General features: G+C 47.3%; 1 protein-coding gene across 1 annotated transcript in view; it reads right to left on the bottom strand.

The window, feature by feature from the left end:
• Positions 1-1764: 1764 nt before the first annotated feature.
• si:dkey-237h12.3 (teneurin-3) overlaps positions 1765-24920 on the bottom strand; it is a 99958-nt gene continuing 76802 nt past the window's right edge. The window contains exons 17-30 of the mRNA XM_047021795.1: positions 23310-23571; positions 22776-23043; positions 22030-22173; positions 17145-17394; positions 15721-15741; positions 14380-14612; positions 12021-12175; positions 9694-10577; positions 9185-9360; positions 8378-8613; positions 7535-7831; positions 4675-6286; positions 4415-4545; positions 1765-3818 (exon numbers count right to left, since the gene is read on the bottom strand). Of these exons, the coding sequence (XP_046877751.1) occupies positions 3066-3818; positions 4415-4545; positions 4675-6286; positions 7535-7831; positions 8378-8613; positions 9185-9360; positions 9694-10577; positions 12021-12175; positions 14380-14612; positions 15721-15741; positions 17145-17394; positions 22030-22173; positions 22776-23043; positions 23310-23571 (5422 nt within the window). The 3' untranslated portion in view covers positions 1765-3065. The remainder of the gene's footprint in view (positions 3819-4414; positions 4546-4674; positions 6287-7534; positions 7832-8377; positions 8614-9184; positions 9361-9693; positions 10578-12020; positions 12176-14379; positions 14613-15720; positions 15742-17144; positions 17395-22029; positions 22174-22775; positions 23044-23309; positions 23572-24920) is intronic.

Raw genomic sequence — 24920 nt, 5'->3', positions numbered from 1 at the left:
GATTATTCTACCAACAGGTCCTGGTCCTACGTTGTGTAAGCTTTGTGCCAGTTCCACACAACTGATTTTGATCAGTGAGTCTCTAAAGCGATGGGCAGTCTTTCAGATTTTTTCTGCCTTCAAAAGGAACAGCAGTCCACCTACAACAGCAGCTTAATGGAAGTCCGGGACTTGAGTTGGGCTCCTGCAGAGTTGAAATAAAACACTAAACTGCTTTCGAAAAAACCTTGATGGCAGTGAACCATGCATCCACTATACACCTTGTCATATCCTGTGGTCTTTATTCAAATCAATAGGTGGCACATTCTATTGTGCGGAACGATCTCTAACGGTGCCTCATGAATGACTTCTGATTCCAAGTGTGTCTACCTTTGTGTTTGTGTCCGTAATGAACGCAAGTCAGATCAATAGAATTTCAGAACATTGGCGTCTTTCACGTTCCTATGATATGCTTATTGCATGATGCTGCCAGTCTTTGATGTTTTTGTAAAGTCGTGCCATTGCTTTTCTACCGCCTTTTGAAGTAGGCCGAGTCTCAGTGTTGTGATCAAATCTGCTGTTGCTTTGAAGGTGTCAGCTGTGGTCACAGTGTGAAACTGCAGTCGTTAGGATGAACTACATTGATGATAATTTTGGTGATGTCAGTTCTAGGACAGTTCAGCTATTCTCTCTGATGTTCACTAACATGTCCAGAGCTGTAATGGTTTGATGTTGTGTCTGTTTGATTCTATATCTTGTGTGGTGATAGTGTGGCACTGTGAGACTGGATTACTTAGGTTTTGGGCTGCTGTTAAATCATAAAATAAATCAGTTTCATTGTTTAGGGCAGTAGTTGCCAACCCTGGTCCTCAGGGCACCCTGTCCTGCCTGTGCACAGATCATACCTGTCTCTTATCACTAGTCTGTGATGCAGAGAAGAGAGACCTCTAAATTCCTCTCTTCTCTGAAGGTTTTCAAACTAATACCACTAGAGAGCATCAGAGTGCTGGTTAGAAAACTATATGAAAAAAAAATACAAATACAAATAAATGTAGATGCTCTAATATGATAAATTCTGTGGATCAAGTACTTATCTGACTAAAATCTAGGGGGTTTCCACTAACAAACAGAGCTCCTACTGAATGTCCCAGTCAGGGAATACTTCAGAGGTGACAACGTTGGATTAGGCTGATGACAGCACAATGACAGTTTGTATTCTGTCATCTGATATAAACTGTTGGTCTTTGATCAACGGGTAATGACATTAGGGAGTGGAAGCAATTACTACAACCTCAAATGTAATTAAAAGTTCTGTGGGAAATGTTCCACAGAGAAGCTTATAGCGCGAAACCCTGGGATTATGAGGATAGGCCCTCTTTTAGGAACTAGTCCTGACTGAAATACAGGTTTGCAAATCGGTTCAGTCACAATTTAAGCATTTTAACTCAAAACAGCTTCAAGCCGCTGACTTCAAAGAATTCTGCTTCAGTAGCTTCATAAATTTGATGACGTTGTCTTAATAATTTTAAGTAACAATTTTTGGATTTGGTCATGCAGAGCATTTTTCAAAAGACACATTAGTAAAAGTAAACATGTTATTTTCCTACATCCTGAACCTGTAGGAGAGACTTATTATAAAACAACACACACTCCCCTTTCATTTATAAAAGGGTTTTTCTGAAAAACAAAAATCATAATTCCACACTGGGATCCTCTAAGAAAAAACAATGAAAAAAATTATGACTTTAATCTAGAAGTGCATTCATGATACAAAACACAAGCAATGGTAATAACCACTAACAATATACATATGGGTTCTATATAAGGACATCAAACACGTTTGTGTGATATGGGGGTTATGAAATATTTGTGTTAATCAATCATTCATCAGACAGGAAGCCAAGCGCATGTGATAAGCATATTTAGAGTTTAAAGGAAACAGTTCTTCAGAATGTTTTCTGACATAAAAATCTTACAGAACTGTCCACGGTACTTAGTTTGTATGTGCTGGGTTCTTGGAGATTATATCTCATACCTTCTTCCTCATCTTATGAGGGTCTCAACACATTTCAGGCAAAAACTCTAGTTTTACTTCCCACTACGTATATCTACAATGCAGATTTAGGTGATCACAAATGAAAGGTAAACTAATCAGTCTTGTATGTTTTATTTGTAACGTAAAAACACAAACAAAATTACTGCTTTCCTGACTAATAATGGATGGTTCTTCAGTATTCTTATATATATATTTTTATAAAAAAATAAAAATAAAACGAACAAAAGCAAAATAACACACACTCGCACTTGAATAACTTACAAAACATGGTGTCCCTGTGCTCTGCATGAAACATACTGTGTTGTATCTGAACTTCTGTCTCTGGGTGATGAGATCATTTAAAATGTCCTTGATTACAAGGATCCAGACAATTTCTCATTAACAAAAGAGATACATTGGGCATACAAATTAAGTGAGTTATGTTTTGTTTTTTTTTAATTCAAAGGAAAATTTGTTGTAGCCTATGCAGTGTTTCTTAAATTCATAGCATCAAGACTCAATGTCCTTAGTGACACCAACCCTCAAAATCAAGCTTACTGAATTAAGACAAATATGTGGTACCTCTCACAGACCTACATTATTATATTTCCAGAGAAGTGCAGATATATGCATAATGTAAACATTTCATTTCTTCCTTAAATATGTTCTTTTAAGTGTACAACTTAAAAGACTGTATTTTTTTTTCGTAAAAAGAACGAACACCTAAATACTTAACTTTTCCCGGAAAATCCACCTATGTCTTCAGTCTCCTTTATCAGGAGTCCATTCGTGTCCCCTTGGGCTACAGAGTGAACTGTCATGTCACTGCCATATTAAGCCTTGTAGTAGTCATACAGGAACTCTGTAGTCTTTGCTAAACAATGCACAGCATTGCTTTCCCGTTCCATATACAAAATACACACACACACACCTCACTGGACACAGTCACATAGACGCCTTCGCCCGCGGCACAACCGCTCTCGTTCAACCACTGATCCTCCTTCCGAGTCGCCGCATCGGTGTCTGCGGGCAGCGCATGCTCCAGAGTTCGTTACCTCTTCCCAATTTCACTCTGACGAAGGAAGTGAATGTTGTTGGCGCTGTCGGCCAGCTCAGGGTACTGCTCGATAGAGAGCACGTAGTAGCCGTCGTAGCCCAGCACCTTCCCGCTGCTCAGAAGCTGTCTCTTCTCCCCCTCCGTCCACGGACGGATGCCTTCCTCCCCGTCCCGTACGCGCTGCTGTTCCCTGGCCCAGGCCCTCACCAGCGCCCTCTGGCGAGCCAGCTCCACCACGCGGCCCTTCTCCTCGTCCACCGTGGAGCCGTAGCGCACGTGGAGAGCCAGCGGCCCGCGGCGCACCTCCACGTCCGCAAAGCGGCGGGTCCGGCCGTCGACGACGGCGGTGGACTGAGACACGCTGACGTTGACGCCGTTCTCCAGGGTCTTGTGGCCGCTGGTGAGGTGCAACGCAGCCAGGTCGCCGTCAGGCAGACCCGGTTTGACGAAGTAATGCGTGTCGCGGCCCTCCACCGTGAAGTGAAGCTCCTCCAGGTAGAAGGCGTTGTTGAGGATGGTGGCCACCTTGATGCAGTCCTCGTTGGCCACGTTGAGCGTGTGGGTGTGGGCGCTTCCCTTGTAGATAGCGAACATGACCGCTCTGCCGATGGGCGACCGGGCCGTGGAGAACCACAGCCAAGATTTCTCCCCTCGGCGACCTGGGCTGATATGGACTTCTGGTAGTCGCTCGAACGAGAGAAGGGCTTTTGCCTGTCGGGTGACTTCCTGTTGGACCCCAGAGATGGACTGTGGAGAGAGGGCAGAGGCGCGTTAACAAACACGGTGCATCAGGACTCCTTTTAGGCAGAAAGCTGTGTTTTCCTTTCTTGGATGAGGATGGTGTTTTCAAGCTGTGTTTGTGACTAATATCGATTTTTTTCTTTGTCTGAAAACCTTGCATTGAGGGTCAGTGACATCACAGTTAAGTCTTGACACCTTTGTAAGATGTCCAAAATGATTAACAGTAGAAAACGACCACACATTGCTAGACAGTAAAAAACGAAATAAAATAAAAACTGAACTATAAAATAGATAGAGCCCACTACTTGTTTATCTGCAATGTTCTCCAATTAAATCTGAGGTGCTATAATATGGGATAAATTGTAATCCAATTAAAAATAAGTGGTTACAGCAAAATATCGATCTAAGAGAAAGTTATTTTAGGGAAAAAACATTCTTGACTATGTTATCTCCAAGAAATGCATGTGTGTGTTATCACTTGTTAAAAGTTTGGTTTCAACTATTAAAATAACCTAAGGTCTTTGATAATGCACCTGATATTCTTCATGTAGCACAATCAGTAGAAACACAGGAGTCATGTATGTTTCCTGATTATTACTAACCGGCAGATCATCCCAAAGTTGACTTTTAGTCAGTTCGTAGGAGGGGAGGGTTAGATCAAATTTCGGTACAGGAAATCCAGGGATGGTGTTGTGCAGATGGAATCCAAAAGTCACCAGCCAGCTATTTACATCTGAAAGGGCAAAACATTGTTAAAAGTTCAGTTGTAAAAACATGCAGAGGTAAAAAAACAAATCAGTTTGAAATTCTCTGGCATCACAAACATTGTGCTGGTGACTCATCACAGCTAACGAGGCCTTACCTGAAACATACTCTCTGAGCTCATGCACCTTGCTGATAGGGTTGTTATTTCTGAACATGTACAGGTTGAAAGGTCCGGGTTCCTTGCCCACTCGTTTCCAGGTGGTGATGTCAGGGACGGTCCACCTGCCGGGCATGATGTCATAGTCTCGCTCCCCGAAATGCAACAGCTTGGTCAGAGGATCATAGAGGCCTCCGTGGAAGCCCAGAACCAGCTGGAAGTCTGGGTTGGAGTCAAAGTACACTTCCCCGTATGCGGTGTATTGGACCTGTTTGACCAGGAGCCCGTTACTGGTGAACACGGCCAGAGGAGTGCCGGTGTTGTCGCAGGCGATATAGAACTCCTCCCCACTGCTGATCTCCATGGCGAACTGGTGACCCTGCAGGTCGTAGTAGAGCGAGGTGATCTCCGACGAAGAGTGGTTGTAGACATGCGTGATCCGGCTCGGGTAGCTCAGGTCGGCATAGAAGTACTGCAGGTGCTGTCCCAGGCTGGTTTTGGTGGACACTCTCCGGCCCAGCCCGTCGTAGCGGTACTGGATGGTCCAGCCGTTGCCTTTGCTGTAGACGCGAACCAGGAGGCCCTTGGAGTTATACTCGAAGATCTCAGACCCTCGCTGGCGGAGGAATCCGTCTTCGTCCATCCGGTACTGGACGTCTCCCAGACGGGTGAGCCGGTCCCGCAGGTCGTAGCGCAGAGGCAGAAGGCGTGCGCTGTTCCCGGGGTTCAGCAGATGGAGGTTGCCATTCAGGTCGTAGGTGTAGCGCCACGTGACCTTGTCATTCAGGAACACGGTCTGCAGCTGGCCGTCCACGTCGTACTCGTAGCCGTACTTGGTGGTGTTGGCGAACGGGCCGATCTTGATCTCTCGCTTGGTGACCCGGCCCACGTCGTCGTACTGGAACGTGATCCAGTACATGAGCGAGCGGAAGATCTCGTACTGGATCTCCTTGATGCGTCCGTGGGCGTCAAAGTGCTTGGTGTAGGTCATGACCGCTGTCGAGATGATCTGGTTGATGTCGTAATAGATGACGCCGAACTTCCCGAACTGTTCGACCTTCCCGGAGATATCGTCGAACTGATAGAGGTCGATGGGCAGAGGGGTCTCGTTGATAACGCCCTGAACGCTGGTGACCCTCAGGCTGCCGTCGTACGTGTAGTCGAAGCGGGCGTTCACCATCCCGTCCTCACTGAAGCGGAAGATCTGTCTGTCCACCAGCGGCCCCACCTGCCGGTAGCGGATGGAGCAGATGAAGCCTTCGCTCTGCAGGTTCACAGTCTTCAGGACGCCTGCCGTCTCGTCGTACGTGAAGCTGACCCGTGTGCTGTCGTACAGAACCTCCCACAGCTTGTTCTGACGGCGGTACTTGTACAGAACGCGCCGGCCGGTGCCGAGGTGGGCCACGCGCAGGAGGAGTCCGTCCTCGCTGTAGTCCACGGCGACCGAGGCGTTGCTCTCGGGCGGGTGGTAGACGTTGCGGTAGTAGCCCACCGAGCGGATGGTCTGCATGGTGTAGCGCGCCACGCTGGGCATGGTGACTGCTGACAGGCGGTCCAGGGAGTCAAAGTCGAAGATGTACTGGCGCTGGCTGTGCAGCAGCAGAACCATGGACTGGAGGGGAGGTGGGGGTGGGGGGGGGAGGTAAGAGGGGGAGGTAAGGGGGGAGGTAGGGGGGAAGGTAAGAGGAGGAGGTAAGTGGGGGAGGTAGGGGGGAAGGTAAGAGGGGGAGGTAAGAGGGGGAGGTAAGGGGGGAGGTAAGAGGGGGAGGTAAGAGGGGGAGGTAAGAGGGGGAGGTAAGAGGGGGAGGTAGGAGAGAGAATTAGGGATTAGTAGGGTTAGGGTTTAGGTGCCATCAAAGGAGCACTGACGTTTCAGAAATAGGTGTGTATGCTCATTTCTGATATTGTGGTGATGGTTACATGTGAACAGAACGCTCTCTTGTTTGGTAATACAGGAAATGTACAGCAATGTTGTTTTATACTTGAAATTCAAAACGCCAGGGTTCAAATATACATGTATACACAACTTAAATACTTGTTAGAGAATTAAATGTTTAACTTAAGTCAGTGTTTCTCTTCTAAAGTGACATTTATTGGCTATTTAAGAGAGCCAAAGGCTGCATCTCAAATACATCAGACCTGATAAGAGTGTGTATACTGTTCTTGGGAGACGTTTTCCATTCATTCATAATAAGCACTTTGGTCTCCAGAAGTGCTTCCAGTGGTTTGCCACCCATCCTGTGAAAGTCTCCTGGCCAGTCATGCGTTGTCACCGAGGCTAGATCCCAGAGCTCTCAGTGTGCCCCATGTTAACAATGTTGACATGGCATTTTACGGTCACGCAATGAGCACAAGGGCCAAGTGCTGAGAGATAGAGAGAGTGAGAGAGAGAGAGTGAAAGAGAGAGAAAGAAAGAGAGAGAGAGAGAGAAAGAGAGAGAGAGAGAGAGGGGAGAGAGAGAGACTGACGAGCTATTAGACACTGTCCTGGCACGCTGGCAGATGTTTGGATGGTATTTTAAGTAATGAAGAAGTAAAAGAGTAAAAGAGTAGGTTATATGTTTGCGCCTGTCTGTGTGTTTGTGTCTGGGAAAGAGAAAGAGAGAGGAAGTGAAGAGTGGGACTGAAAAACGACTGAAGGAATGAAAGTGTGTCTGAATGGCCTGCTCTAAATAATGCACACCCCTATCCACATCTGAACGCTGGGTGATAGCGCACTCTTTAAAGTTACAGTGGGTGCACTTTAGCACCACATCTTTCACCCGTTGACACATTCTGTTTTGAGCGAAGTGCTTGGCTGAGTGTTGATTCACGGACCCCTTTGAAAATCACTCGGCTGTAATCCACCGACCGGCCCTCACCTTTTCCAGGTAAGTGTAGCTCCAGGTCTTGCCGTCCGCAAACACTCGCGACACCAGGCGTCCTTGTGCGTCGTACTCGACCCTTTCTGTGGTGGGGCCTCTCTGCAGGGCGCTGATCTGTCCGCTGCTGCTTCGGCTCACGTTGACCGGGAGCAGCTTGCTGCTGGGCTGCCACAGCACAGGGTGCCCCGCGCCGTCGTACATGATCTTCAGCAGGAACTTCCTGTGGTCGTCGTAGATCTTCTCCGTTCTCAGAGTGCGGTCGTAATCAACCGACAGAATGTTCCGGCCGTTTACCTGCTCGCATGACGGGCGTCGTTTGGGGTCGGGCCCAGACCGGAAACAGAAACAAACATTAGGGGAGGGGGGACGACGACAAACAAAGTGTCACTGAGGCAGGCCTGTAGCTTGTTTTGTCTTGTGACCTCTTAGAGGTGTGTTTAGTGTGATTGCTGCTCCCTGGCAGTCAGTGAGAGATTAACAGCTCCTCCAAGAGCTTCATTAAACTGAGAGACACTCTGGCAATTGCTCAGGTGCTCTTAAATCAAACACCCCTAAATTTTGTTGGAGGCGAAAATTGCTGTGAAGGGAAAGTAAGTACCCATGTTAAGTTCATAACGTAAACCGTAAATTTATATGTCGAATTGAGAGGAGCAGCGGTAACATAAAAAACGGGGGTTTGCTGAAGAAGCTAACATTTATCACTTATTTTGATTGCTCCTCTCACACACTTAACAAAAACATACACACAGTCCACAGCAATAGCAAACAGATGCATCAGATTTGAAAAGAGTACAATAAATACAAAATAAAAAAATAAGTAGTTGGATGACTCAGACTCACTCTCAGCTTGCGTCCGAACACGATGACTTTGCCCCGGGCCTGCTCCTTGCGGAATCGCCACTCCACCAGATTCTGCCCGCTATCGCCTGGCAAGCTCATGTTCCTCCGGGCCACGGTGGGGTTGGCGGCGCCCGACAGGATGTGAGGCTCTGTCTGGTAGTGGGTGTCCATGCCGTTGGCGTAGGTCACCCTCAGAGAGTTATCGTAACCCACCTGGTAACTGCTCCTACACTGGTCTGAAGACACAGAGAAAGCTCAGGCTCATAACTCACAATACTGGGCATTGTTATTGTGATGGAGCAACGCTGCTCGAACAGATGATCAAACAAATCGCCTGCCGTGAGAAGCAGTAAAATGTTACGGATGAAGAAGTGTCGTCCTCAACTCCCTGACGCCGCGTAAACATCTCAAGGCTGCTACTCACCCCTGACATTCACCCCAGACGTTGAGGGCATAATCATTTACCCTGTCAAACCGCCTACGATGATGCACTGCTTAAGCTTACTCAACATTGCTCCTGTGACCCCAGGGACGATGACAAACAACCACCTTCGCAGGTGCTGCCTGAGCTGTGAGGTGACTAGGGGCGCAGAGCAGAGAACCTGACAAAACCTAAGTCCAACTTGAATGGGAGTCTATGGGAGGGAGGTGACCAGGGGAACGGCATGGAGGGGAGAGCTGGGAGAGGTCTACCCTGAGCAGGATGGAGGGGAGGGCTGGGAGAGGTCTACCCTGAGCAGGATGGAGGGGAGGGCTGGGAGAGACCTACCCTGAGCAGGATGGAGGGGAGGGTTCGGGGAGACCTACCCTGAGCCAGTGTGTAGAAGGCCCGGATGGAGGAAGCGTTGGTGGTGATGCTCAGCTCCTCGTCGGTTAGAGAGCTCTCGATGTCCACCGTCAGAGCGCTGAAGATGTCAGTGTAGAGGTTGCTCACCACTCCGGAGGGGAAAGTCACGTTCATCAGACGCCCCTCGCTGTCATAGCTGGAGAGAGGACCGATGAGTCAGGGACAGACGGCACCAGCATGTCACAGGAACTGTCACTTATGACAAGGTTCCCAGAACATTCAAATCAAACACTCTCTTATTAACATGTCATTTATTATTGTATTATTATATGTTTTGTATTGTACAATTATATATGATTATTAATTATGATTATTTAATTCTTATTTTGATTATGATTATTAGTATTTATCACAATAAGCTTAGAAACTAACAACTCTAAAGAGTGAGTATCCGATTTGCTAAATATAACTGGGTGAGAAATGATTGTTAGTTCTTTTTCTCAGACCCAACACAACCCCACAGCCTTACTCATAGAAGGTGGTCCAGCCAATTTCCGATGTCTTGGTCGCCAGCAGGCCGTTGTTGCCATGGTAAGTGAGGAGCACCAGCTCCTGCCCCTGGGTCGTCAGAGTCTTCAGCCCTCCGTTGGTTCCCATGGTGATCCAGATGACCTGGTTGTCGGGGGCGACGATGCGTACGGGCATGCGGTTGGGGTCTCGGCGGACCCGCAGGGTGTTCCCGTTGCTGTCGGTGACGGCGGTGACGTCGCCCTCGGTGCTGTAGCCGAAGGTGTAGGTGAGGTCGCCCGTGAGCAGGCTGGCCGTGTGCTGGTGAGTCCCGTTAACGTCAAACACGTACAGCTCCTGGGCGTCTGGGGACGCCACCTCGTAGACGCCCCCGCTGGGCACCAGCGTCGGGCCCCGCCCACTGATCGCACGGATACGGATGTTGCCGAGGTCGGCTACGTAGAGGGTGTCGTCGGGGGCGACCACCATGGAGGACGGCCCGTTCAGCCGGGCGTCTTTGGCGTAGCCGTCACCCGTCTGGTAACAGTCGCAGTTGTTGTCGTTCTTGCAGTCGCAGTCGGTCGGCGCCCCGGCCAGGTGGGTGATCTCGCCGTCGTCCGACACCTTCCGGATGCGGCTGAACTTCCTCTCGTCCGTTTCGGCGATGAACAGCGCACCGTGGTAGGACACGGCGATGGCCACGGCAGACTCCAGCGGGGTCAGTGCCGCCCTCTGACCCCCGGCGAGGCCGCGGTCCATGGCGGCCAGCGGACAGTGCACGGGCCGGCCCGCTGCAATACTCACCTGGCCACTCTCTGTGATGCGGAGCACGATGTTGTTGTCGAGCACGAACACAGAGTTGTCCATCGGGCTGACGGCTAGGTCTGTGGGCCACTCCAAGATCACCTGCACATTCAAACAGCGTTTATTATTTTTTGTTGTTACCATTTGTCATTCTTTATTGGACAGTATTTAAGTGAAGTGTGACAGGAAAGGCAGGGAGAGAGAGGGAAAGATCAAAATAAGACATGCAGCATGATCTTGATATCATGATCTATACTATCTTAAATAACATACGGCCACTTATTCAATAGATCCTTGAACTGGCAGCGCTGCATAAACCCACAGCAACAATTGCCTTTTCTGTTTAACTTTAATCTGTGCTTCACTTCCTCTGCAGTAATCATAACAGACTTAAATCATTGAAGATTTTGTTTCCTTCCGAGGATATTCTGCCTTTGAAAAGATCCAGGTAATTCGTTCATACACTGAGGGCACTGCCACGCCACGTGACGTGTCAAAGCTGACATGCTATCAGAAGGATTCAATGAGAAATGACATAAGTGACAAAATAATGCAGCTGCTACAGATAACTACCGTCCAAGACAAACTGAACTGAATGTGTAATTTCTCCAGGAAGTGAATAATAATAAGAGTAGCCCTTCAGGCGACACGCCGCGTTCACTGGAGCGCTGTGTGCCAGGCAGTGAGCCTGCCAGTCTGCCTTATTAATGGGCTTCTCTGCCTGGGGATCATATGGTCTGGCCAAAAACACGCCTGTGTCGGTTTACACCATTGAAATGCCTTAATTAACAAAACGCGACATGCTTAATCCTTCGGCTTTCTTCGGTTCGAGGTTGTGTAGAAGCTGTAGGGAGGCTGATAATGGCTAATGAACACGGCCAGTCAGGTCCAAAATGCTACTGAGCTGGTAGGAGGGGGGCCCTTTCCCCCAAGGGGAATCTGACTCTCAATCCCTATTCACTTCACATATACACCACTCAGACATTCCCTAAATACACTGTGGAGTAAATGGCTGTGCATCCATTTTAATAAGATAAAAGCTTTTCTTCGTTTTTATTTTCTTCATTATTCATTTTGTAATGCGTGAGAGATTGGTCTGTATGTCAATGGAGTGTTAGAGAAGGCTATAAATGATTGAAAAGAGGAAACCAGCGTTATACTGAGTCAGTGTCTTGGTTTCATAAGGCTTTAATGGAGCAGCGTTGGAGTGGTCCATTTATGCAACCTCATCAAAGGCCTGGCTTCATTTTCATGTTGGCCGAGCAACAATCCTCAATTTGACATCCACATCACAGAGACGATGGAAGCTGGGGATGTCGTGACTGTAAATGATTTTCAGTGAAAGCTCCAAGTCCTCATTCTAAGAACTGGTGAAGTCCTTATTCTAAGAACCGGTTTGCAGTTCCATTAGCTGCTTTATTCTTCATGGATTTTTTGATGACTCAAAGACAGCGGAGGAGGAAGGCAGGCTGAAGGAGGTCGTTTAACAACAGCACAGATGGAGCGGAGATGCTTTGATGGGAATCTGGAAATATGACAAGTCACCTGATTAATGTCCATGCTGATGTCGCAGGTGAGAGGGCGCGCGGAGGTGAGGTCGTTGGACCCCAGGATCGTGGAGATGATGCCGTTCTGGTCGACCTTACGGATTGTGGTGCCGTCCACAAAGTATATCAACCCATTTTTGTCCACGGCGATGCCTGTTGAAAAAGAGGAAAGAGGGGGAGGGGAGTTAAACAATGTGAGCCAACAGAAGTGACAACAGACAGACGCAGCTGATGCGAAGGTTCCTCACTGCATGACTCAATGGACATAACACGATGAATACATGTGTTGAGTTTGGCTTCCCATTATTCAGGTCACTGCAGAATGCACCCATCAATAATTCATATCCTGCTTTTCGGCTCCTAAATAATTTGTGAAGGAGAAGTGGGAAAGGCTGTCTTTCCTTACAATGTCCCTAGTCTCCCTACAGTGTCCCTGGTCTCCCTACAGTGTCCCTGGTCTCCCTACAGTGTCCCTGGTCTCCCTACAGTGTCCCTGGTCTCCCTACCCTGTCCCTGGTCTCCCTACCCTGTCCCTGGTCTCCTTACAGTGTCCCTGGTCTCCCTACCGTGTCCCTGGTCTCCCTACCCTGTCCCTGGTCTCCCTACAGTGTCCCTAGTCTCCCTACAGTGTCCCTGGTCTCCCTACCGTGTCCCTGGTCTCCCTACCCTGTCCCTGGTCTCCCTACAGTGTCCCTAGTCTCCCTACAGTGTCCCTGGTCTCCCTACCCTGTCCCTAGTCTCCCTACAGTGTCCCTAGTCTCCCTACAGTGTCCCTAGTCTCCCTACAGTGTCCCTGTCCTCCCTACCCTGTCCCTAGTCTCCCTACAGTGTCCCTAGTCTTCCTACAGTGTCCCTAGTCTCCCTACAGTGTCCCTGGCCTCCCTACAGTGTCCCTGGCCTCCCTACAGTGTCCCTAGTCCCCCTACAGTGTCCATGGTCTCCCTACAGTGTTCCCTAGTCTCCCTACAGTGTCCCTAGTCTCCTTACAGTGTCCCTAGTCTCCCTACAGTGTCCCTGGTGTCCCTACTTCAGCACTGAGTCTTCACAAAAGCACTGACTCTAAAAACAGACCTCAAAAAGGTCCAGTGTCAATGAGTGGTGCGTTTTGAAAATTGCAGCTTCGACACCTGCAATCATCAACAATCTTTCCTCTATCTGTGAAATGGATGGACGGGGAAGGGGCGGGGTGGTTGACGGCTTTGTCCAATTTCAGCGGAAAAGGGGTGAACGACAGGCAGTTTCCATGGTGACGGCGGCGGACTGATTGAGTGTCGGTCGAGGGTTCCAAGTTTCAGCCTCTGGTGAGTTACCGTGGTCGTTTGTCCCTCACTGGGGACAATACATTAGCAAGCACAACCATACCCCACATCCCTCCATGTCACCCCACTCGTTAAGAGACCAGCACCTGTAGGGAGTCAATTAAGCCTCACATGATCTTGGGTTCGCTTTTTTTCAATAACCACTTTAAAAACGGGCAGAGAGAGAGAGAAAAAAAACTAGAACTGTTTTGATGATTTTTGTTTTGCATCAAGTGAGGTTGATCAGAAGTAATGTGCCTTATAGCATGTGTTGTAGCATTCTGTTCTTACGACATTTATAGCTTCAGAGGCTGCTTGCTTTTCCTACCTCTCTTCATCTCCAGAGTATGATTTCTATTGGAATAAAATCTTTAAGAGCAGGCATGAGAGGTGAGTGGTTATATTTGACCTGTGGCTTAGTCTGGAAGATTGCTTTCTACTAAAACATTAAAAAGGCAGGGGATTTCACCATGAATTCTAGGGGACTGGCTGTTTGACAGTCTGGGAAATTCAGACAGAACGTGTCCCATTTGAGCAGAGTTCAGCAAATGTCTGACGGGGAAAAACCGAGCCAACCTCTTCCTCCTCCCACTCCACAGTTATATCCACTCTTCCAGACTGCCTTCATTCAAAGCTCCTTTCAAATGCAGCTGAAGCCAAGCCCATTAAAGATGGCGTTCAGATCTGGCACCCAGCGGCTCAGCTAATAATCTGTTGCTCATCAACCAGAGACTCCTGAGAAAAGACAGTTTCTTCCCCAGAGTTTCTAAGAGCCGACACACATCACTCTGGACTGTGGAGACAATATCCTCCTATACAAATTGAAGAGCCTAATTTAACTTTTTAAAGTTACTTTTAAAAAGTGGTGTGTGTACGTATGTGTGTGTGTCTGTGAGTGAATGTAGAGTGGGGGGGGGTGTACTTATGTGTGTGTGGACAGGTTGGGGGGGGGGGTGTACGTGTGTGTGTGTGTGCGTGCGTGCATGTGTGTGTGTGTGTGGACAGGTTGGGGTGTGTGTGTGCGTGGACAGGTTCGGGGGGGCAGGCGGGCAGCCCCACCTTTGGGCCCAGTGAGCAGTGCCTCCACAGCCTTGCCTCCGTCTCCACAGTGGCTCTCGTCAAAGGGAAGACAGTGCTCCCCAGTCCCTGCCACCACCTCGCCGTTCAGCTGCAGGTCCCGCCCCCTGCCCAGCGCCTTGGGACGGTAGATGTGCCTGGAGTTGGTGTCTGAGATGTACAGCTGGCCCGTTACCGGGTTAGTGGCCAGGTAGTAGCGGTGGGCGGGGTTGTTGCTGTCGGAAAGAGAACAAGAGCGTCAGTCCTGTTGGAGCTCGACGTTTGAAGACGGGAGATTAAAAGATACTGCGCGGACAGCAAATGTGACATTGGAAATGTTAATGGGAGCTGAGAGAAAACATATATAAGAGAAAAGAAAAGATGAAAAATGTATATGTTATTATTGTGAATGTCCCATCGGGATTATGAGGGTGATGTTTGAAAATCTGAAGATTGACTGGAGGAAAAACTGTGAATTTAACAGGATATGACTCAAAAGGGTTTGAAACGCCGGTGACAACTTTCAAATGTGCCAGATCATCTCAATCATTATCACTGTTCGGTGAGATGGAGCCTCTGGAAGTTCCTGGAATGATGAGTTTATGTTAATAACAGTCAACAACTGATGGCATTTGATCAGGTTATGCCTATTTGCATTCATTTAAAATGCCTCAAAATGTGCCTGTCTCCTTCAAAATACATTAGCAGATGTGTCGTCAAGGCTAGGAGGAAGAATCACACCCAAGCTTGGAATTATACATGTGCACATTGGCTTCAAAGCCAATTACGCTGTCATTTCTCAACTTCACTTACAATTAAACCTGCCAGGTACAATAAAACATATTGAATCAGTCCACATCCTCTAGGAAGCAGGATAGTACTGACACAGTACGAACCAGGGAGGCCTCAATGAAGACACATCCGTGTTCAATGTGAACAGGCTTTCCAATTTTATTTAGCTTCACTAAATGTACTCATATTTAAATGGTACGATACTCAATGTCATTCGTCCTGAGACTTGGGATCCAATGTTTTGTGTGTTAAAGTATAAATAATTAAGTTCAAATTAAAACACTGGTGTGGTACTAAAGTTAAACAACATAATGACTATGAGTGAACAGGATGCTTGAATTATGCTCTGGAGAACATTTTGCATAATCATTCTCTCTTCCTAATACATTAGGATAAAGAAAAAAACAACTCTAATGATGATCAAACATCATGGGTAACAGCTGCTGATACATGTATCCATTACAAGACATGCATGAACATGAATAAGCTGGTGAAGCATTAATACATGGAGTGAGATGCAGGGCAGCATGCACTTCAGAACCATGCTTGTACCTGTGTCTAAAATCTTTATTCCTTAGGAGGGAGAAAGAGGGAGAGAGACACATAGAAGGATCAGTCATTTGTGAGAAATGTTTTGAACATTTTTAAGAAAAACACAATCTGAAGTAGCGGGCCCTAAAGATTTTAGGAGCAGGGAAGGGATCTCTCATAACTCACAGAAACCATGTGTTAAAACCCTTCTACCGCAGGAATCCAATACTGGCGAGAATCCCCCCACCCCACAAATCGGAATATCGATTTTGCTTTTTGTTATACAAGGCAACAGATAAATAATAACTTTTATTACCGAAGGCAGGAACACGAGGAGAGGTTGTGAAACTGAACATCTGATAATACAAATGTGCCCGATTTCATAAAGAATGTTTTTACATTTAAGCCTGGAATTATTCAGAGGATTGAGCCTGTACCTAGGCTGCAGCTCATTCAGGTTTCATCATCTGAGAGGGAGAAGTGGTCCCATACCGTCTACCACCCAGGGTTACACAGGGTGGTAGACACACCTTTCGTACGATTCCCAAATAAAAAACAAGATCAGGGACGAGGCTAACTAGGTCTCAATCAGCTGCTTTACAGGCTGATTATGTAGCTGGGCACGCCACCTAACCAAACTCAACGGATAGGAAATGACTTCCACTGCGACTTGCAAATGACGATTTACAAACGTTTCAGAGTGGTTCTGGAAGGAAATGTTTCACACTCAATCAACATCTGCCGTGTCATTCGTCTGCCAGTGTTGGCCAAATGAGGCTTATTAGTGAAAGAAGCAGAACTTGGCAAGTGTAAAGTAAATCATCTCTCATTACACAGTAAAGACAGGACATCTCATCTAATCATTGAGATAGATAGGGGAACCATGCCATAATAGTGACGTCTGTGTGTTTGCCAATTTGAGCCCTCGTTCTATAATGTCTGAGTATGAATTTTACGACCTCCCTCTGAGATATGAGTACCGCAGATTCAAAGTTTAAAAAGACCCTTGAAAGCTATTTCACCACCATGTTTCAACGCAATTTCTGTACTTGTGTTAAAGCTCAACTACCAAAAAGTGGAGGATGCCACAGTAGATGGTTCCCAGATTCTGGGTCGTGTAAAGGGATGGTCGCTTGGCTCGTCAGTGTCACTTCCTCCCGATCCTTCCCTGGACTGGTACTCAAACTCAGGTCCTCTGACAAACGCTACCACCACCCTTTACAAACACCACTTTCACCAGCTACGCCAACCAAAAGCTAGCTATTCCGATGGAGCAGGTGGTGGGTACCAAGGAGCGAGTTTTACTAAATCAACTCGGCTACAGTCGCATTAACAAAAAACAAATACAAAAATTATAAAACAGCTCTGCGTTGACATCCGTATACAGGAAGTAAAACAGGAGGCTCCTTCCCCTCAGAGCCAGCTGACCAGACATCCTCACTAACCTCAGCTCCATGACACTGGTCACGTTTCCGGACGGGTAAATCCGGCGGATGTAGTTGAAGTCTCCGACGTACAGGCTTCCGTCCACGCCCCAGGCCAGAGCCACGGGGGCCAGCAGCTTGTTGCCCAGGGCCTGGCCGTTGCAGCTGGGGCAGGAGATGCTGCGCCGCCGGCCGTTCCCCATGATGGTGGAAATTACCGGGGGCTGGAGGGAGATGAACTGGTTCTCCCCGCTGCCTTTGTAGAGAATCCCTGGGAAATGAACACACGCCAAACAGGAAATGAGGCGTTTAGCCTGGGAGGTTGGCATTGACTTGGCGGGACTGTGTATTCTGTGGAAGGTTTGTTTAGGAGGTGCATTCACTCATGTCCGTCCTGCTGCTCGTACCAGATCGTACCACGGTCACAATAGAATTTGATAGTGTTTTACTATTACGTCTGCCCTGTTGTGTTTTGTCAGTCAGGACCTACTTCGTAGTAGTAACTCATCGATAAGTATGAACTTTGTATAATATGAACTTCCTTCTAATCCTCTGCTCCAACCCCCCCCTCCACCCCCCACAGTCACCATGAGGAGTTTAAGTATTTCATCCTGAACATTGTCGTCGTCCCCCCCCTCCAGACCAAGGGAACATGAACTTAGCTCCACAGTGACACATTCCATGAGTCATTACTTATAAATTTTTAAGTAGGTTGCAAATAAGACTTTTTTCCTATAGCTCACTTTGTCAGTCAGTTGGGCGCTTGTTTGTGTGTTTGTGTGCTCCAAGAGAGAGGGGGGGAAAAAGTCACTTCAAAAGGGGTGAAATGTATGCTGGGAGCATTTAATTTCTCACATCCAGCAACATGTTTGAATGCAGTCCCTGTTGTAATGACCGGATCGATGACAGTGCCGAATGCTAAAGCGACGCTGATCCCAAGACATCGCCCCAACGTCACCGCAAATCTCCACGCATGTGACATCGAGCGCGCAGAGCCAATCGCCCATCTCTCTGATTGGTTCCTCTCATTGATTAATTGATTGAAGGGCAAGCTCAAATGAAGACATTCTTTGGGGAGGCTCTTGGCAGGACAACCCAAACGATCCGTCTTTTGAAAACCACGAGCATCGCTAATTCTCGGCTAACAAAGACGAATTGGTTCTGGGGTGGCTTCCTGCCTGCCGCCAGTCAAATGCGCGACCTTCGGGCTTTTTTAAGTGTGATACATCCTTCTTCCCCGCTAGTGAAACCCACAACGCAGGGTGACTGAACACAAGCGTGACTGAGCAACCAGCAGCTCCTCACGACTAAGCGATAACTGCTGCATGTAATCAGATCAAATCAATCAAATCGCTAAAAGCGCGACTCGCAATCAACGACAAACAAACAACACTTTTGAGATAACACTAACCTACACGTCTGCGTATCAAATAAGACTAGTTGAGAAAACCATCGTGTGCAGTCCAACTTCCAAGTGAGAAAGTTAGGTCAGGTCTCAGCTAAAAATATCCATTTGATAATGAGGTCGTTTTGGCACGCTGCCCTTGCTAACCACCCTTTACATTTCAATCTCAGTTTTCCTCACGAAGACAGGCCTTACCGTAAGCTATTAAGGCTAATGTACAGCATTCAAACACACAAATCAGTTTCAGCCTCTCCACCCGTCATTCTCTCACCCACGCACAAGGTCCTCACAAACAGTATGTAGACTATGGACTACAGTAAATACCCTCTCTTCCTGTTCCTCACCCACACAGAGAACTCACAAACAGTATGTAGGCTATACAGTAAACTCTACCTCTCTTTCTCTCACTCTCTCCCTCCCCCACGCATACTGCATTCACAGCACATACACTATAAACCTAGCTCTCTCTCTCTCTCCTTCACCCACACACAATCCCTCTCTTCCATCTCTCCTTCTCCCTGATGATGTATTCCCAAATTGTTACCTCCTCTCTCTCTCTCCCCCACACAAGCGAGGAGCACATACAGTTGACACCTGCGTGTACCCATGACCATGACCTTTCTAAAAGCTACGCACCTTCAGTTGGCATGCTGAAGGCATTCATCACTCGTTTAGCATTTGAAATCCCTGGGCCAAATAATTATATAACTTCCTTAAATCTAACTCAATTGATCTATGAATTTGCACCATTTAGAGGAAATGTATGGTTAGATATGGTAATAGTACCTCTCTCTCTCTCTCTCTCTCTCCTTCTTTTCCTCCCTTTCTCTCTCCCATCTCTGTGTCTCTCTCATAACACAGTTGTGCAGAACACAAAAGAAGAAGAGAGCTGGAATGAGGGCATCCTGAGAGTGTGGATCACTTCCTAACTTTTGTAAGTGACAGACAGACAGAGGGAGAGAGAGAGAGAGAGGTGGAGAGAAATGAAAGTGCGTCTGAGTCAGTAGTGTAGTTTGAGCAGAAGGCGAGCCGTCTGGCTGCAGGGAGACCAAGAGAAGACAGGGGGTAGACAGGACACGACTGGGGCACACACTGGAACAGTCTGAAAACATCCAGCTCGACAGCCTCCAGAAGGGGAGGAGAGGGAGAGGTGAGAGGACAGGACAATGGGAGCACGAGGGAGATGGAGACAGAGAGAGAGGAAGAGAGATCAAGAGAGAGAGGGAGTTGGAGAGAGGGAGATGGAGAGAGTGGGAGGGGTAGAGAATAAGAAGAGGGAGGGATTTAGAGACAAAGACAGATTGAGGAGAGGTAGAGATGGCGAGAGAGTGAAGGGTGAGGAGAGATTGAGAGAGGAGAGGTAGGAAGTGAAATAGAGAGAGAGAGATGGTTAAACAATAAAAAACCTCTACTGAGCCAAATCACAGCTGAGTCCTCTTACAGAAAGAAAGAATGAGGCGAACATGGAGCAGAGTCTCATGGACACAGGTGTGGAGAAGACTGGGCTGGGGGCCTTTTTTCACCTTTCTCTCAAACACAACAAGTCTACAGCCAGGCAGAATCAATATCTCTCACACATCGTGAAAAGTCTTTTTTAATAGCTGCTGCTCACTGGTTTTATTCTTGAATAAACATATTGAAATTAGTGCTGCAAACCCAAATCATTACTGACTTCATCTTGTCTGTCTGGTATGGTAGGGGTGTATGGGAAGAGAGTTGGCAGGCTGGATTATCAGGCCTGTTTCATTGGCTGAGCCAGCACAAAGCAGACATTTCACACACTTGTGTCAATGTAAGCTAGTGGGACACTGAGGACAGCCTCTGGGAAAAGGTACAGAGAGGCATATATAGTCAAGCACTTACACTTATATAGCTAATCACAATAATGATTTAAACTAGGGGTGTGGGTTTGTTTTCAAATGAGGGTGGAACTGCTTTTTTTTTATAAGCAAAGAGGTGGGAGTAAAAAAAGAAATTAAAACATTCTTAAGTGGGAGGGACAGATTTGAGGTATGTTTGAAGTATGTTTAATGACACAGACAGCCCAGATTTAAACAACTCAGATTGAGGCTAATTTTAGAAATCTGCATTCAGTGGTGTCGTCATTTCAGCTGCACACAGAATGTCATCTGTGTCCTTCAATAAAGTCTATCTTGCCGGTAGAAAAAAGAAAAGAAAGTGAAATTGGACAAAACAATTCTGCCCAAAGTATAATCCACTTTATTCGTCTTTTGACGAAGACAAAGACATGCCGCGGCTCAATCTAATGCAGGACGCAGCACCTATTTGCATACGATACATCCACAAGATGAAATAGACCCTGCCTCGACACATCTGTTGATCACAATGCCTTACATCTCAGTACCCCCTGCTGTGCAGCTGCTGTTCTGAAGGCTGAGAGATGAGGGAAGAGGGGATCTGGAGACAGGTAGGATAAAACAAGGATTCTGCAGCGGGTTCCACAGCCAGTCTAGAACACTCCTCACCGTTCTCTTCTGCGTTCTGCTAACTTTGTGGGCTTAGACGGGTTGACAGATTTGGTTCAGCTAAATGTCAGGTGTTTTCAATGTTTAATGAACGGGTAAGCAAAACAAAAATTAAAAATAACCGTTTTCTCAGATAAACAAGGGAAAGTTTAGCTCGGTGGTTACAGCGCTTGACTGCAGATCAAGAGGTTAGGGGTTCGACTACCCCCCCGTACCATTTGTCACTTTGGATAAAGTCTCTGCTACATTATACAACAAAAGGAAACGTGAACTGCTTCCTGCTTTGGATACAGTAAGAGATGTCCCTTCAATACGAGTTAGATACCAGGATACAGAACTGTAAACAGTACACTGGTGATGCATTGGAACATCCTTCTGCTAGCTACCATAGTTCCTTTGGTGCACAATTGTACAGTAGTATGTCTGTTTGGCAAATAGGGAAGTTTTAAAGTTAAGATTTAAATTCTCCAATGTACATTAGAATAGGTTAAAAAAAACGGATTCACAGGCACACATTCACTTTTAGCAGCAATCTAACCCCCGCGAGAGAAAAGAAAAAAGTTTTCAAAGAAAGTAAACGGCCGAATTCAGAAGTAAAATTTTTTATTTCGCATATGTGCTTTCCCTTCAGAGTAGTGAAGGGCCATTGTCTTGCTGAAACAGTGAAGAGCTGAGATCCCACTGAGGTCTGTACTCCAGCATCAGTCACACTGATTTACTTCGTCGTTACTGTGAATGATTGGCCCTTCAAACCGCTCCTCTATTATCTGCAGATGGGATGACGAACCATATTTCATCTTCAGTTAAGTATTTACTGCGGCAGTTCAGGTTAGACACCACCTGCCTGTAACCCTTTAAGACCACCTGCCTTTCCTGGCATGTGAACACACGCGTGTGCAGGCATGCGCACACACTTTGTACACACACACACACACACACACACACACACACACACACACACACACACAGTATACACACACGGTACACACACACGTAGCTGAAGAGGGGGTCTCACCGTTCTGAACATCCAGTATGTGGTGTTTGTCCAACATCCAGCCCCCCATGTTGGAGGCGTCCAGCTCGTAGCCTTGCAGCACGGCCGTCCTCTTCTCCCACAGGACGGCATCCAGACACGACTCGTACTCGTAACCCACCGACACTGCGAACACCGGCAAGACACAGGGAGTGAGGTCACCCACCACTCAGGGACCAGGGACGGTCTGAGGGACCAGGGACGGTCTCAGGGACGGTCTCAGGGACCAGGGACGGTCTCAGGGACGGTCTCAGGCCCGCTCCACACACAGCACAACTGGGAGATGAATGATGTGCTTCCGTATAAAAAGGCATCACGGATAATGCACTCTCTTTATGTACGGAGGGGTTGTCGTAAAGAACGTTATTGACTTGTTTAGAATTGGGATATGTAAAGGCACGGCCATAAACTCAATACTCAAGGGTTCTATACTTCTGAGTAAGACTAATTATATATGCAAAAGAAAAAAAAGAAAAATGTGAACTTAGTCAGCATAAAAGAAAAGCAGCAATGGCCTTCAAAAATGCTGCAGTTCGGGCGTTCTATACCCCTCACCACCTGCTCTACCTTATTACAGAAAACTAAAAGGGTGTCTCACAGGAAACCGTAATAAGACTCGGTAGTGAGAATTCAACCCCAGGTCACTGCTGAGCACCCGTCATGGTCACCCCGCCGTCGTCAACAGGATGTTTACACAACATCTCCTGGCAGCTGTCCAGGGAACTCACCCACAGCCACTGACAGGCCGTAGACCTTCTGGTTGTAGGCGTCCGTCTTGTCCCAGATGAAGGTGTAGGAGAGGTCAGGGAAGGCTGGGAAGGACTTCTGGAACTGCCGTCCCATCACGGCCACCATGAGGTGAACCTTCATCAGGCCGAAAGGCAGGCGCTCCTGAGTCAGCAGGATCTTGACGATGGGCTTGTATCCAGGAGCCCGGGAACTCAGGTACACCAGGTCAAGGTCACTTCCAGGGATGGTCACTTGCTCGTGAAGCACCTGTGGTTTGAAGGCAGGTGTTTGTAAGTTGAACGTGGAAGATATTCACTCGTGAATGAGACACTGAGCCGTCCGAACAAGGTTATAAAGTTGTCTGAACGAGACAGTAACAAGCTTGAACCACTTTCTGCTCTACAAAAAATATATCCTTGTTGCCCTTTTGCTTACGTAAGTCAGTTCAAACCTGTTCCTGATCTTACTGGTCAGTTCAAACCAACCGCTTATCATATTGGTGGTGACTCTAGAAGCAGGTGGAGTTGTCTGACCTGGGTCTCTGGGATGATGGGACTCTCCTCCAGAGAGCTCCTGTAGAAGGTGGAGAGGGGCGTGGCCAGGAGGAGGGGGCGGGGCCGGGCCAGGCCAGTCAGGTAGCAGCTAGGGATGTCGTTTTTGTCTCTCTTCATCACCACCGTGTCCAGAACGTAGAGCACGTTCCACGCGATCCACACCGTGCGGTGCATTGTGGGAAAGGGAGCACGCTCGTAACTGACAGTCAGTGATGCTCCGCCGTTAGCCAGCAGGTCGAACCTGGAGACGACAAACAAAGAACAGTTGCTGTCTTGTCTGACCCGTATCATTATCATTTCTTATAACAATTAAGGTTACATTAACTAGCAATACCTATAGTATAAACATTTTAATAGGAATTTACCTGTAATTATGTCGGTATTATCAGTTGCTAAATATGCTTCAGTACTAGTCCTACTTCAAAACTGTTTTTAAACAATGTTAAGTGTCACCAAATTAAGCAATAAGCCCCAAGAGGCCGTGGTTTACGCTGATTTTAGAACAGGTAAGGGGAGTTGTTAGGCACGACGCGAAGCGGGAACTGTTACTACAAATATTTGATATGGTTTCATCAATAAAAATTAGAAACAAAATAGTTTAATAATAAACTGTCATTCTTCCGCTACAACAAAGTATAGTCCTACATAAATCGTTGCCACGCAACAGCCAGATGGACATCTTTGCCGTCTTTTTCCATTTGAAATATTCAATGCGCAGTAATATGGAATGTTAAAGAATGTTATGAGGACAACCTGTGAGGTTATGCTGGATTTTACAACGGCATGGAACGCGATATAGCCAATCACAATCAAGGATGGGAACAACCAGTTTTAGAAAATATATATTCCCAACGCAAGGTAAAAAAAAAAGAAGGATTCGTAAGTTGCAAGCCAAATCTTTGTTCCAATCTTTTTTCAACGGAAGATAGATCTTTTCCTCATCAATCCTGTGACCCTCCCTCCTTCTCACATGCATTATCATCATTCACTGAATCGAATTTATTACTTCTGTTTAGTCAGCCATGATGCAGGGCAAGACACTTAAAAGTTGAATTTGGTTAAGAAGTCTTGGCTTGGTTTCTATAGCGGGCCTGTTTTAATTAGTATCACAGCGCAGGGAAGACTTACTGGTTTGGAAATGAAGGGCGAGTCTTTGAAGTGCTGCTCTATATATCCGGCTAGCTCCACTACCCAGGGGGCCAAGCATCTGCATGGCGACATTGCATGTAGGCTCCAACACACACACACAAACGTGCACGTACTCACACACACGTCCACACACACACTCATGCACGCGTAAGCACTCCAGCTGTGCAGCTGACCTGAAAGTGCTTCCTCTCTCCATCCAGTCTGGGCAGCAGAGCTCCCAGCTGCAAGAGGCCAAGCTTTGAAGCCCCCCCCTCCCTCCCACCCACCCCCCCCCATCCCCCCCCCCTCCCCCCTCGACACCCACAGCGGACACGGTGGCTAACCAAGTGTGATTATCCCTTCGCTGTTTAGCATGCTCTCTGTCAGAGGGGCTACGGGACGGAATATCTGAAGGAATCAGCTAATCCCCCGGCTATCTGAGGCCACATCCACCAAGGTCCT

The sequence above is a fragment of the Hypomesus transpacificus genome, chromosome 1, assembly GCF_021917145.1.
Source record: "Hypomesus transpacificus isolate Combined female chromosome 1, fHypTra1, whole genome shotgun sequence".
In the NCBI taxonomy this organism is placed as follows: Eukaryota; Metazoa; Chordata; class Actinopteri; order Osmeriformes; family Osmeridae; genus Hypomesus; species Hypomesus transpacificus.
Note: the sequence above shows the minus strand (reverse complement) of the source record. Positions and strands in the feature narration are given on the sequence as shown.